Source organism: Pholis gunnellus (genome assembly GCF_910591455.1).
Source record: "Pholis gunnellus genome assembly, chromosome: 8".
Taxonomy (NCBI): Eukaryota; Metazoa; Chordata; class Actinopteri; order Perciformes; family Pholidae; genus Pholis; species Pholis gunnellus.
In genome coordinates this window covers 27,422,732-27,436,924 of record NC_136534.1, presented here as the reverse complement: position 1 = coordinate 27,436,924, position 14,193 = coordinate 27,422,732, and the positions used below count along the sequence as shown (strand labels likewise).

The following is a 14,193-nucleotide window of genomic DNA, read 5'->3' as shown; positions in this document are numbered from 1 at the left end:
GACTGGAAACAGACTGGAAACAGACTGGAAACAGACTGGAAACAGACTGGAAACAGACTACTGGAAGCAGACTGGAAACAGACTGGAAGCAGACTCCTCCTCTCCTCCTCCCCTGTTTTTTGACACATAATAATTACAGCTACATGAAAGCGTCTCATACTGCGTTATAAACACTTTGTTAATGGTTTCTATGTTTATCCAAGATAAAGTGGAGGGCTTTAAAAAAGAAGCGTTCAATCTGTTTCTGTTTCATCAGTCTTCAGTTTAAAAAAAGACATTTTTATTGTAAAGTTAACGCTGAAACATAACAGCAGTAGAGTTACAACATAGAGGTTAAAATCTCACTTCAGTTTAACACAACAGAACAAGAACAGTCAGATATTACACCGTGTTGTAGATGTTGTTCTGCTGGTCTGTCAGAGGGTGTTGTTGACGTGTCGGTGTTGACGTGTCGGTGTTGACGTGTCGGTGTTGACGTGTCGGTGTTGACGTGTCAGTGGGTGTTGATGCTCTGCTGCTGGCAGCGGGAGATCAACATGGTGACCAGTTTCTGCAGAACCTCGGCCCTCATTTTACTGATCTGAAGAACCTCCTCGTGGTTCACCTTCTCCTCCCGACTGTAGTCCAGAGACACCTGCAGCACCAAAATAAGGTTTGTCAACGCCGTCACACTGCCACTGTACAGCCATCAGTAATCATTTTCAATAACTGACCATGTTGGTGATCAGGGACAGACCAAGAACTCTGAGTCCACAGTGCTTTGCCACCGTCACTTCAGGGACTGTACTCATACCTGAGGAGGAGGAGAGAGTGTCACATATCAAGGTGTAAAACCTTCACCTGTATTGCAATCGGCTGAACTTTTCTGAGCAAACAGATCTAACAGAAAGAACGTTCAATTCCTGAAGCCACGTTGATAAAGATTTATCTGGTTCTACCTCAATATTTACCACCTGATCAAAGCAGGTATGTAAACTGGTTCCAGCAGGTGAGAACAGAGTCAGTGTAAACACACCAGGAGACCAGTGTCATGTGACTTCATTAACCATCATGCTTGTTTGTTGAGCTGCAGGGTTTCGCTCTGTCTCGTTAATATTTAACCAGTCGACATATTTAATGAGAACCTGCTGATGTTCTGGTTCCTGCTGAAACAAAGGACGCTTGACTGGTATTATAGAAACTTCTACAGAAACCCTAACTTCTCTTCAAATCTCCTTCTGAACCTAGCTGGACTTCTCAAGGACACATAGACCCTTTTAAAAGAACCATAGAATCGTCTGAATCCCTCCTAGATACTCCTCAAGGAACCATAAATGATCTCCCTAGATATTCCTTAAGATTAGACACTTCTAAAAAACATATAGATCCTCATTACATTACAGTCATTCAGCAGACGCTTTTATCCAAAGCAACTTACAATAAGTGTGTTCAACATAGTTTTCAACAGAACTACTCGTCACCAGAAGTCATGAGTTCATCTCCTTTAAACATCTCAGAGCAGAAACCAGAGCAGACGTACAGAAACACACTAGCATGAACACAACCAGTGCTGAGAGGAAGGCTCAGGGTAGAGCTTCATGAAGAGGTGAGTCTTCAGCCTGATGGAAGATGGGCAGCGACTCTGCTGTCCTGACGTCAGTGGGGAGTTCATTCCACCATCGTGGGGCCAGGACAGAGAACAGAGACCGGGTCCATCGGCCACAGGGACCTCTGAGCGACGGGGAACCGATCGCCCCGAGGCAGCAGAGCGGAGTGGTCGGGGGGGTGTAGGGCTAGACCATGGTCTGGAGACAGGAAGGAGCTGTTCCTTTCACTGCCCTGTAGGCTAGCACCAGAGTCTGAACCTGTAGACTAGCACCAGAGTCTGAACCTGTAGACTAGCACCAGAGTCTGAACCTGTAGACTAGCACCAGAGTCTGAACCTGTAGACTAGCACCAGAGTCTGAACCTGGATGAGAGCTCTTACAGGGAGCCAGTGTAGAGCACGGAGAAGGGAGGTTGTGGGAGAACTTGAGGCGATTGAAATCCTCCTCCACAATGTACCCTATCTCAAGGTACCTTAGAAGCTCTTAAAGGACCCTTAGAAACTTCCCACGACCGAAGGCTGCTCTTCATGATTCCCTAGTGTTGCGTAAACCATAAAAAAAGGTTCTCCAGAACCTCCTCCAGAGGCCCCAGAAACTCCTCAAGGATCATTGATGCTGCTAAAAGACGGATAGAACCTACTCCAGAAACCGTATAATTTCATCTAGAACCCATAGGAATTCTACATCCTTCTCAAGGAACTGCAGAACCTTTTCCAGGACCCCTAGAAATGTCTGAAGAAAGGCACATGTAGATGCCCCATTTGGCTCTTACAAAAATTCCTAGAACCTCCTCACGGATCTCCAGAACCTTATTAAGAACCTCTGGAACTTCCTGAAGGACCCACTGACACTTCTCCAGAACCTTCAGAACAAGTTACAGGACCCCTAGAAAGTGCTCACAGACCCACAATCATAAACGTAGACGGCAAACTGAAGACGTTTTACAACCAGGAGACCGAATGAGACCCTTTAGGTTTCTACACTACAACTCCCAGAAGCCCCTGCTGCGCTGCTGTCACTGTTTATCAAAGAATAAACACTAAGGTTAATACTCTCTGGATCTGATCTCTGGTCTGATCAACGCTACACCAATGTTCACGCTGAGAGCCAATCACTGCTCTCCCTGCCGACGACTCACTAACGAGCTCGTTAAGACTCATTCATTGTTTACGAGCTCTCTGAGGGAGGCCTGAAGACAGCCTGTCTGTCTCCCTTCCTGTCTTACCCACAGAGTCGCAGCCCAGGATCAGCAGCATTCTGGCCTCGGCGATGGTTTCGAAGTTGGGTCCGCTCACCATGCAGTAAACTCCCTCTCTGACGAAGTCGCTGCAGCCGAGCTCGTTGACCACGTCCAGCGTGAGTCGCCTGAGATCCTTCGAGTACGCATCTGACATACAGGGGAACCGGATCCCAAAACTAAAGAACACAGACAGGAAGTCATGATATGAGACAGGAAGAGAAAGACACGAAGTCATGATGTGATATTATCCTGTCTGTCTCTTCCTGTCTGTCTCTTTTGTCCCTGAAGGGACAGACAGGAAGAGACAGACAGGAAGAGACAGATGGGAAGAGACAGATGGGAAGAGATAGTCCTGTCTGTCCTCCAGGTCTCACCGCTCGTCGTTGGGTCCACATAGCGGATGTTGTCCGGCAAACCCTGGCAGGTTGATGTGGTCTTTGATGATCATGATGTCGCCGACTTTGAAGTCCGGACAGATTCCTCCGGAGGCGTTCGTCACCAGCACAGACTCCACCCCCATGAGCTTAAAGATCCTCACTGGGAACGTCACCTGAGACAGGTAGAGAGACAGATAGACGGACTGGTGAACGACAACTTTCAGTTCTTTAAAGTTCTTCAAAGCTTCACGTGTTAAAGCTGCATTCTCTCTAGTGTCCACCAGGGGGCGACTCCTCTGGTTGTATAGAAGTCTATGAGAAAATGACTCTACTTCTCTCTTGATTTATTACCTCAGTAAACATTGTAAACATGAGTTTATGGTCTCAATCTCTAGTTTCAAGTCTTCTTCAACACAGCATGATGTTCATGTAGTGAATGATGGTCCATTTAGAGTCACACAGACCATAAAGCAGGGGATGCTTTAGGGGCGGGGCTACACAGTGATTGACAGGTCTCTACCAGAGACGTATACGGCGTCTCTACGTCACTCCTCCTCAGTCCACATATGGTCACTTCCTGTTCACTGGTTGTGTCTGTTATCGGTCAAAGAGACAAGAGGACACGACGAGGACTCACCTGACAGAGAGAATAACCTTCGTACAGGTGGAAGTGACCCTGCATGAAGACACAGGAAGTGTCCTCAATCGTCCCAAACACCAGACAGCCTTCATGACCCTCCACTGAGGGGGAGACAGAGAGACAGACAGACAAAGAGAGACAAATAAAAGCAAAATATATATATATCATTATTATATATTGAATAAGAACCAATGACGCCACAGAAAGAAGAAGAAATAAAGGAAGGAGGAAAGACAAGCTGAAGCCCCACCCCTTCAGCATGCAGTGGGCGGGGCCTACTCACCTGTGCTGAGGGGGAAGTTGGGGATGTCCTGGTACCTGAAGGTCTCTTTGTTAGCAGCCCCGTCAGCTAGCAGACCGAGTCCTGATCCACAGATCACTGCCACCGTAGGACGGTGACTGGTGTGGTTCAGGAGCCACTCAGTGGTCAGTTTGTAGTCCTCAAAGGAGCAGCAGCTGGATCAGAATCAGAACCAGAACCGTTTATTTACATTAGTGCTGGGCAACGATTAACATTTTTAATCGCGATTAATCGCATTATTTTTTTGTTATGCGCAAAGTTCATAATGAATCTAAAGTAGTGTGTTGAGCTCTTTTATGTTAAAGTGCTGCTCTATGAACTAAAGGTCAACAACATTTGGTTTAAACACTTTAAACTCATCAGGTTCTTGTTAACAGCAGGATTCTCTTCACACAGCAGCAGTTATAACACAGTTATAACACAGTTATAATGATTCTGATCATAGATATTCAGCGTGTTCACAACTTTATCTTCATGTGTGTCAGAGATGAATTTAAATATACATCTTAACCTGAAACCTATCTACGTCATGTTTTAATGTTTGTTAAACTCTCAGTAGTGATAACTAAATGATATGATTATTATACATATTACAAACTAAACACTTTAAAACTCTAAACAATAATTTAAATGAATCATTTATTTGTTGGTATGTTGGTCAGACACTATGCTACGCTGATTAGCGTAACATGTGGTGTTTGTTATAAATGTACGTTGGTACATAGAGGGTGATGAGAAGCTGTACATGGAGGGACTTAGGACCCAGGGGACTGTAGGTGAAGGAAACAGGAAGAGACGCCACACAAACAGCTGTTCACCGCTCGCTGCCGGTTCTTGTGTTAAAAATGTCGCTTAATAATAAAAAAAACTGCGTTAACGCGCGATAAAATAATTGTCGGCGTTAATTAATGAATGCGTTAACGTGATAATAACGCGTTAACTTGCTCAGCACTAATATATACATATATATATATATATACATAGAAGGCACATAGAAGGATATTTACCTGGTGGAAGGTTCATAACGTTAAACAATCAACACGTTGAAAATACAATAAAGTATAAAAATATGGTAAATAAACGAACAAATAAGAGTATTTTAAAACAAGTATATCATTAAAGTGTCACGTGTTTATTAAAGCAGAGCAGCGGTGTTTAAGAAGAAACTGGACGTCAGAGTCAGAGGGTCCTGGTCTCTGTTGAGGAGCCCGACTCAAGACTGAAGAAACTGTTCATGTGCTGTGGTCCTGATGGAGGTCTTGGTCCTGATGGTGGTCTTGGTCCTGATGGTGGTCTCGGTCCTGATGGTGGTCTTGGTCCTGATGGAGGTCTTGGTCCTGATGGAGGTCTTGGTCCTGATGGAGGTCTTGGTCCTGATGGACCTCAGCCTCCTGCGAGATGGAAGGGGCTCCAACAGTTCGTGTCCAGGGTGAGAGGGGTCTGCTACGATCCTTCTGGCTCGCTTCAGGGTCCTTGAAGAGAACAAGTCCTGGAGGGACGGCAGACTGCAGCCAGTCCCGCTCTCAGCAGAGCGGACGCTGCGCTGCAGTCTGCTCTTGGCAGTGGCTGCAGCGTACCAGACCGTGATGGAGGAGCAGAGGATTGAGATGGTGAGATCTTATAAGTACCTGGGTGTTCACTTGAACAATAAACTGGACTGGACTGATCACACACACACACACTCTACAAAAAGGGTCAGAGCAGACTATCTGCTGAGGAGACTCAGGTCTTCTGGAGTGCAGGGAGCTCTGCTGAGGACCTTCTTTGACTCTGTGGTGGCATCAGCCATCTTCTATGGAGCGGTCTGCTGGAGCGGCAGCGTCTCCACAGCCGACAGGAACAGACTGAACAGGCTCATGAAGGAGGCAGCAGTGTGCTGGGGCGTCCACTGATACGGTGGAGGTGGAGGAGACAGGAGGACGATGGGACGAGGGAGATAGAGGGAGTCACGCAGAGTTAAAGGCAGAGCTGAAGTCCACAAACAGGATCCTGGCGTAGGTTCCTGAGGAGTCCAGGTGCTGGAGGATGAGGTGAAGGGCCATGTTGACTGTGTTGTTTAGAGACCTGTTGGCTCTGTAGGAGAACTGCAGGGGGTCCAGTAGTGGGTCAGTGAGGGGTTTAAGGTGGGACAGGACCAGACCACAGAGGTCAGGGCGACGGGCCTGGAGTCATTAAGTCCTGTGATCCTTGTTTTTTGGGGACGGGGATGATGGTGGAGGCCTTGAAGCAGGCTGGTACGTGTCATGTCTCCAGGGAGGTGTTGAAGATGTTAGTGCTACTGAGGGGGAGGAGAGGGGGAGGAGAGGGGGAGGAGAGGGGGAGGTAGAGAGTCTGGTTTAATAACGCCTCTTCCTTTGCTTCATTTTTTACAGTGTAAAAAGATGAATTCACTGTCAGAAGTCTCTTCTTCTTCTCTGGTTTGAAGACGTAACACTTCGCGACCTTTGAGGTTTGACCTGAGGACTGAGGATCATTGACAGAGAAACATGAAGAAAAGGAGCGACAGCAGATTCTCCCGAAGGAGTCAAAGAGGAGTTCAGGTTCAAAGATCTAAAGTTGGAGATTACAGCGCTGATAAAAACAGTGGCGTCAGAGTCTAAAAGATATTTTATCACATGGAGGTCCACGAGTTTCACAACATGTAAATACAACTTATTATGGGATATATTTATGAATGTATGTTTCTATTTAATCTATTTACAATATGTTCATATATTAAAATACAAAGAAACAGCTCAGTGAAGAGAAACTAGAACTTCATCATTATTTTATCATTTATTTTGATCCAGTTTATATAATAATCTACTGACCTCTACTGTCCGTCTCTACTGAACTCTACTGTCCGTCTCTACTGACCTCTACTGTCCGTCTCTACTGAACTCTACTGTCCGTCTCTACTGACCTCTACTGTCTGTCTCTACTGACCTCTACTGTCCGTCTCTACTGACCTCTACTGTCCGTCTCTACTGAACTCTACTGTCCGTCTCTACTGACCTCTACTGTCCGTCTCTACTGAACTCTACTGTCCGTCTCTACTGACCTCTACTGTCCGTCTCTACTGACCTCTACTGTCCGTCTCTACTGAACTCTACTGTCCGTCTCTACTGACCTCTACTGTCCGTCTCTACTGACCTCTACTGTCCGTCTCTACTGACCTCTACTGTCCGTCTCTACTGACCTCTACTGTCCGTCTCTACTGAACTCTACTGTCCGTCTCTACTGAACTCTACTGTCCGTCTCTACTGACCTCTACTGTCTGTCTCTACTGACCTCTACTGTCCGTCTCTACTGAACTCTACTGTCCGTCTCTACTGAACTCTACTGTCCGTCTCTACTGACCTCTACTGTCCGTCTCTACTGACCTCTACTGTCCGTCTCTACTGACCTCTACTGTCCGTCTCTACTGAACTCTACTGTCTGTCTCTACTGACCTCTACTGTCCGTCTCTACTGACCTCTACTGTCCGTCTCTACTGAACTCTACTGTCCGTCTCTACTGAACTCTACTGTCCGTCTCTACTGAACTCTACTGTCCGTCTCTACTGAACTCTACTGTCCGTCTCTACTAACCTCTACTGTCCGTCTCTACTGAACTCTACTGTCCGTCTCTACTGAACTCTACTGTCCGTCTCTACTGACCTCTACTGTCCGTCTCTACTGAACTCTACTGTCCGTCTCTACTGAACTCTACTGTCCGTCTCTACTGAACTCTACTGTCCGTCTCTACTGAACTCTACTGTCCGTCTCTACTGACCTCTACTGTCCGTCTCTACTGAACTCTACTGTCCGTCTCTACTGACCTCTACTGTCCGTCTCTACTGAACTGTACCGGCTGTCTTTGCTGAAATATATACATATATATACATTCTAGAGCTGCAACTAACGATTATTTTAATAATCGATTAATCTGTCGATTATTTGTTCGATTAATCGATGAATCGGATAAAAAAACTAAAAACTAAAAAGCATTGATTTCCAACCCTTTAATCACAAACAGAGCCTCAGTGCACATTCACAGAGCAACACATCTTCACAAAGTGCACAAACAGGTTGAACATCCCTGAGCTGTTAAAGTCATTATTTAAACAATAAGTGGACTAATATCAGGAGTGGGGTTCAGCGGGTTTACCCACGCCTCTCAGTGAAGGGCAGACACGCTGATCCATCAGTGAACGGCTTTCAGGCCGATAAGCCCCGCCCCCTCTCCGCCGCGTCCAGCGTGATGCACGCGAATGAACACAAATAGTCCCCGAAATACCGGCCGCGTTCATCGCGTTCATCGCGTTTGGTGTTCACACACCAAAGGTGCGAATGACGGCGAATGACGCAAAAATAATACAAATCGCGTAAATCAACTTCCGGTGTTGTCATGGCAACGTTTATACACCGGTCAGCGTCAGCTACAGAACCGGAGTCCTGTTCCGTTATTCTGCTGCTGTGAACACTCACACATCTCCGCCACTTATTGAGTGACGTAATAATCGCAGACACAACGAATCGATAATGAAATTCGTTGCCAACTCTTTTAATAATCGATTTTTATCGATTTTATCGATTCGTTGTTGCAGCCCTACTACATTCATAAATATATATAACGTATATATTTATATATACGTTATATAAAGATATACATATAAATACTGTATATATAAATGTATGTTTTTGATTCTTTCTATTAAAGTGATTTCAAAATAAAGGTTGTCTCCATGAGCCAGCAGACAGAAACACAAACTGATCTGAGTTCAGATTATTGAATAAATAAAGTGAGGGGGGGTCTTACCAGGAGCTCCCTTTGGTGTGCATGGTCCCACCGCAGAAGAAGAAGAAGGAGAAGAAGAAGACGAGCATTCAGACTGTGAGCATGTGCTCTGCTCTGATTGGCTGAATCACATCCTGTAGAAACACTCGGGTTCATTGACTCTGTGACTGTGACCTCTGAAAACTACTAAAGATATCAGACATCATGTAATAAATATATATATATTAGTGCTGGGCAACGATTACAATTTTTAATCGTGATTAATCTCATTATGTTAAAGTTCATAATGAATCTAAAGTAGTGTTTTGAGCTCTTTTATGTTAAAGTGCTGCTCTATGAACTAAAGGTCAACAACATTTGGTTTAAACACTTTAAACTCATCAGGTTCTTGTTAACAGCAGGATTCTCTTCACACAGCAGCAGTTATAACACAGTTATAATGATTCTGATCATAGATATTCAGACGTGTTCACAACTTTATCTTCATGTGTCAGAGATGAATTTAAATATACATCTTGACCTGAAACCTATCTACGTCATGTTTTAATGTTTGTTAAACTCTCAGTAGTGATAACTAAATGATATGATTATTATACATATTACAAACTAAACACTTTAAAACTCTAAACAATAATTTAAATGAATCATTTATTTGTTGGTATGTTGGTCAGACACTATGCTACGCTGATTAGCGTAACATGTGGTGTTTGTTATAAATGTACGTTGGTACATAGAGGGTGATGAGAAGCTGTACATGGAGGGACTTAGGACCCAGGGGACTGTAGGTGAAGGAAACAGGAAGAGACGCCACACAAACAGCTGTTCACCGCTCGCTGCCGGTTCTTGTGTTAAAAATGTCGCTTAATAATAAAAAAAACTGCGTTAACGCGCGATAAAATAATTGTCGGCGTTAATTAATGAATGCGTTAACGTGATAATAACGCGTTAACTTGCTCAGCACTAATATATACATATATATACATATATATACATAGAAGGCACATAGAAGGATATTTACCTGGTGGAAGGTTCATAACGTTAAACAATCAACACGTTGAAAATACAATAAAGTATAAAAATATGGTAAATAAACGAACAAATAAGAGTATTTTAAAACAAGTATATCATTAAAGTGTCACGTGTTTATTAAAGCAGAGCAGCGGTGTTTAAGAAGAAACTGGACGTCAGAGTCAGAGGGTCCTGGTCTCTGTTGAGGAGCCCGACTCAAGACTGAAGAAACTGTTCATGTGCTGTGGTCCTGATGGAGGTCTTGGTCCTGATGGTGGTCTTGGTCCTGATGGTGGTCTCGGTCCTGATGGTGGTCTTGGTCCTGATGGAGGTCTTGGTCCTGATGGAGGTCTTGGTCCTGATGGAGGTCTTGGTCCTGATGGACCTCAGCCTCCTGCGAGATGGAAGGGGCTCCAACAGTTCGTGTCCAGGGTGAGAGGGGTCTGCTACGATCCTTCTGGCTCGCTTCAGGGTCCTTGAAGAGAACAAGTCCTGGAGGGACGGCAGACTGCAGCCAGTCCCGCTCTCAGCAGAGCGGACGCTGCGCTGCAGTCTGCTCTTGGCAGTGGCTGCAGCGTACCAGACCGTGATGGAGGAGCAGAGGATTGAGATGGTGAGATCTTATAAGTACCTGGGTGTTCACTTGAACAATAAACTGGACTGGACTGATCACACACACACACACTCTACAAAAAGGGTCAGAGCAGACTATCTGCTGAGGAGACTCAGGTCTTCTGGAGTGCAGGGAGCTCTGCTGAGGACCTTCTTTGACTCTGTGGTGGCATCAGCCATCTTCTATGGAGCGGTCTGCTGGAGCGGCAGCGTCTCCACAGCCGACAGGAACAGACTGAACAGGCTCATGAAGGAGGCAGCAGTGTGCTGGGGCGTCCACTGATACGGTGGAGGTGGAGGAGACAGGAGGACGATGGGACGAGGGAGATAGAGGGAGTCACGCAGAGTTAAAGGCAGAGCTGAAGTCCACAAACAGGATCCTGGCGTAGGTTCCTGAGGAGTCCAGGTGCTGGAGGATGAGGTGAAGGGCCATGTTGACTGTGTTGTTTAGAGACCTGTTGGCTCTGTAGGAGAACTGCAGGGGGTCCAGTAGTGGGTCAGTGAGGGGTTTAAGGTGGGACAGGACCAGACCACAGAGGTCAGGGCGACGGGCCTGGAGTCATTAAGTCCTGTGATCCTTGTTTTTTGGGGACGGGGATGATGGTGGAGGCCTTGAAGCAGGCTGGTACGTGTCATGTCTCCAGGGAGGTGTTGAAGATGTTAGTGCTACTGAGGGGGAGGAGAGGGGGAGGAGAGGGGGAGGAGAGGGGGAGGAGAGGGGGAGGTAGAGAGTCTGGTTTAATAACGCCTCTTCCTTTGCTTCATTTTTTACAGTGTAAAAAGATGAATTCACTGTCAGAAGTCTCTTCTTCTTCTCTGGTTTGAAGACGTAACACTTCGCGACCTTTGAGGTTTGACCTGAGGACTGAGGATCATTGACAGAGAAACATGAAGAAAAGGAGCGACAGCAGATTCTCCCGAAGGAGTCAAAGAGGAGTTCAGGTTCAAAGATCTAAAGTTGGAGATTACAGCGCTGATAAAAACAGTGGCGTCAGAGTCTAAAAAATAAAGATATTGTTAAACTCTCAGTAGTGATAACTAAATGATATGATTATTATACATATTACAAACTAAACACTTTAAAACTCTAAACAATAATTTAAATGAATCATTTATTTGTTGGTGTGTTGGTCAGACACTATGCTACGCTGATTAGTGTAACATGTGGTGTTTGTTATAAATGTACGTTGGTACATAGAGGGTGATGAGAAGCTGTACATGGAGGGACTTAGGACCCAGGGGAATGTAGGGGAAGGAAACAGGAAGAGACGCCACACAAACAGCTGTTCACCACTCGCTGCCCAGAAAAGGCGTTAATAACGCGTTAACTTGCCCAGCACTAATAAAAACTACTAAAGATATCAAACATCATGGATTGAGTATATATACAAACTATAATCCTAATAATAACTTATTCTAATATATAAATACTCATATTCATTTCTCTAAACATGTGTGTGAGAGTGTGTGTGTGTGTGTGTGTGTGTGTGTGTGTGTGGCGCCACCTGCTGGCAGCAGGGCAGAACTACTACAAACTCCTGAGATTCCACCAGAACCTTTTTAGGTCTGATGGAGGACTAGAGAGGTCTGGTGGACTAGAGAGGTCTGGAGGACTAGAGAGGTCTGATGGAGGACTAGAGCGGTCTGGTGGAGGACTAGAGAGGTCTGGAGGACTAGAGAGGTCTGATGGAGGACTAGAGCGGTCTGGTGGAGGACTAGAGAGGTCTGGAGGACTAGAGAGGTCTGATGGAGGACTAGAGCGGTCTGGTGGAGGACTAGAGAGGTCTGGTGGACTAGAGAGGTCTGGTGGAGGACTAGAGAGGTCTGGAGGACTAGAGCTGCCTTTAGGACTAGAGCTGCCTATTTACTGTGTCACTGCGTGTCACTGCGTGTCTGCTTAACCAGAGTCCCAGGCAGATTGGTTCCGCCTTGTTTCTTTTCTGAATACTCAGATTGTCAGTATCATAATTACTTAAAATGATCTTAAATCTTTTTCAGTTCTTTATATTTCTTCTATTTACATAAAAGAAAAATCCTATTTGACTTGACACCTCCCACTCGATCTTCCCATCGGCAGCTTTAAAGATAAACTTTGTGGTCCCAGTTCGGTGCTCTTGATCATCTTGAGATGCTGTCCTGACTTGACTCTCCATCTGTTCCTCAGCAGGTAGACGTCTCTGTGAAGGATGGTAGCTTGGATCTTTCCTTTCTGCTTGTCCAGCGTTGGATGACTTGCTCTGGCCTTCAGAGCTTTCGTCACTGGAGCGTGGTAGCTTGGAATGATTCTGACGTTGACGTCCCTGACGATGCCTTTGGTGTCAGGATTAGGACCCTGCTCAGCTTGGATTGCCCCCTCAGTGCATTTTGGTCACTTAGCCAGACAATGTCCCCAACAGCAACGTTTCTCTCTGCAGTGTGACACTTGTTTCTTACAAATACGTTGAGACCAGCGAGTTGGCTCCAATTCTTCCAGAACTTAGTCACCTCTGACTGCATTGCTCTGAGTCTTTTGTAGGGGTAGTTGGAGAAGTCAAAAGTTTTGAAATCCCCGCTTTGAGATGCCCGGCCGAGAAGGAGCGTGTTGGGTGTGATATATTGAATACAGTCTTCCCGGCTTCGTAATCTGGCGTCAATGGGGCGCTCATTTGCCAGGTTGGCTGCTATGGGAAGAGTACCTGAGCTCAGACTCCTTTCCAAGACTCTCAAGTGCTTTCTTTACGATGCGTACAGCAGCCTCTGCAGCACCATTGCTGTGTGGAGAATCGGCTGGGTGGAGTTTGCACATCCACTCTGAACCGTGAACCTTTGGTAGGCCATCAGGAACCCTTCGGAGCAAAAGACCAGCCCCCAGACTTTTAGTCTCACTCTTTTCTTTACGTCATCTCTAACGTGGTCTGGTCCAAAAAGGTCTACTGTTGTGAACTCAAACGGTGCAGCAGGTTCTGTTTGTTCTGGCAGCAAGTCACCCATTACTTGTTGACATTTCCTTGCCTTTGCCTTCCTGCAGATCATGCAGCCATCAACAATTTTTGGGGCGATCCTCCTTCCCCGTATGACCCATGCTGTCCTTCTCATCTTGAGCAGGGTTCCGGCCACTCCGTCATGACTCTCACTGTGGGCCTCCCGAGCTAGCAGTGTGGACAACCATGCGTCATAGGGTAAGATAGGGACCCCAACTTGATCTTCTTTGAAGATTTGCACTCGGCCACCACAAACCAATAGCCCAGAGTCTTTCTCTTTATAGACTACCAGCCTGTCTGTCGTGGTGCTTGGGAAGGTTGTGCCCTCTTGTGCTGCAACAAAGACGTCTCTCAGGTCATCTTCTAGTTCTCTTACTGAGACGACTCCTGCTAAAGAGACTGCCTCCCACTTTGAACTCTTCAGGGCTTTCTTTTGTCCAATGAATTTTTTTGCTGCTCTCCAGATCCATGCAATTGTTTTGACCAGTCGGGTTACATTACTGAACCGCTTGACGTCCACAAGGCCTTGGATGGCTGACCCCGCAGGTGGTCTCCTTTGTTCAGGCCGAGCGCCTTATTGTCATCATCGCTCCTTTGGTTTGGCAGGACCATGGTCTTTGTCTTGGTCCTCTCCAGCTTCTCCTTCCAACCCATCCTCCCACTTTGCCCGGAAAAAAACAAAGGCTTGAGCTCGAAACCACCAGCCTTCTG

The 14,193-nt window shown here is 45.9% G+C and overlaps 1 protein-coding gene across 1 annotated transcript; it reads right to left on the bottom strand.

The window, feature by feature from the left end:
- Nucleotides 1–247: 247 nt before the first annotated feature.
- Nucleotides 248–8,946, bottom strand: pnp4b (purine nucleoside phosphorylase 4b; the record flags this gene model as incomplete). Its single annotated transcript, XM_079164359.1, has 7 exons — nt 248–634; nt 714–793; nt 2,812–3,002; nt 3,201–3,376; nt 3,841–3,944; nt 4,127–4,299; nt 8,924–8,946. 7 exons carry the CDS (start codon nt 8,944–8,946, stop codon nt 494–496), a joined length of 888 nt encoding a protein of 295 aa, XP_079020485.1. The 3' UTR covers nt 248–493.
- Nucleotides 8,947–14,193: the final 5,247 nt, after the last annotated feature.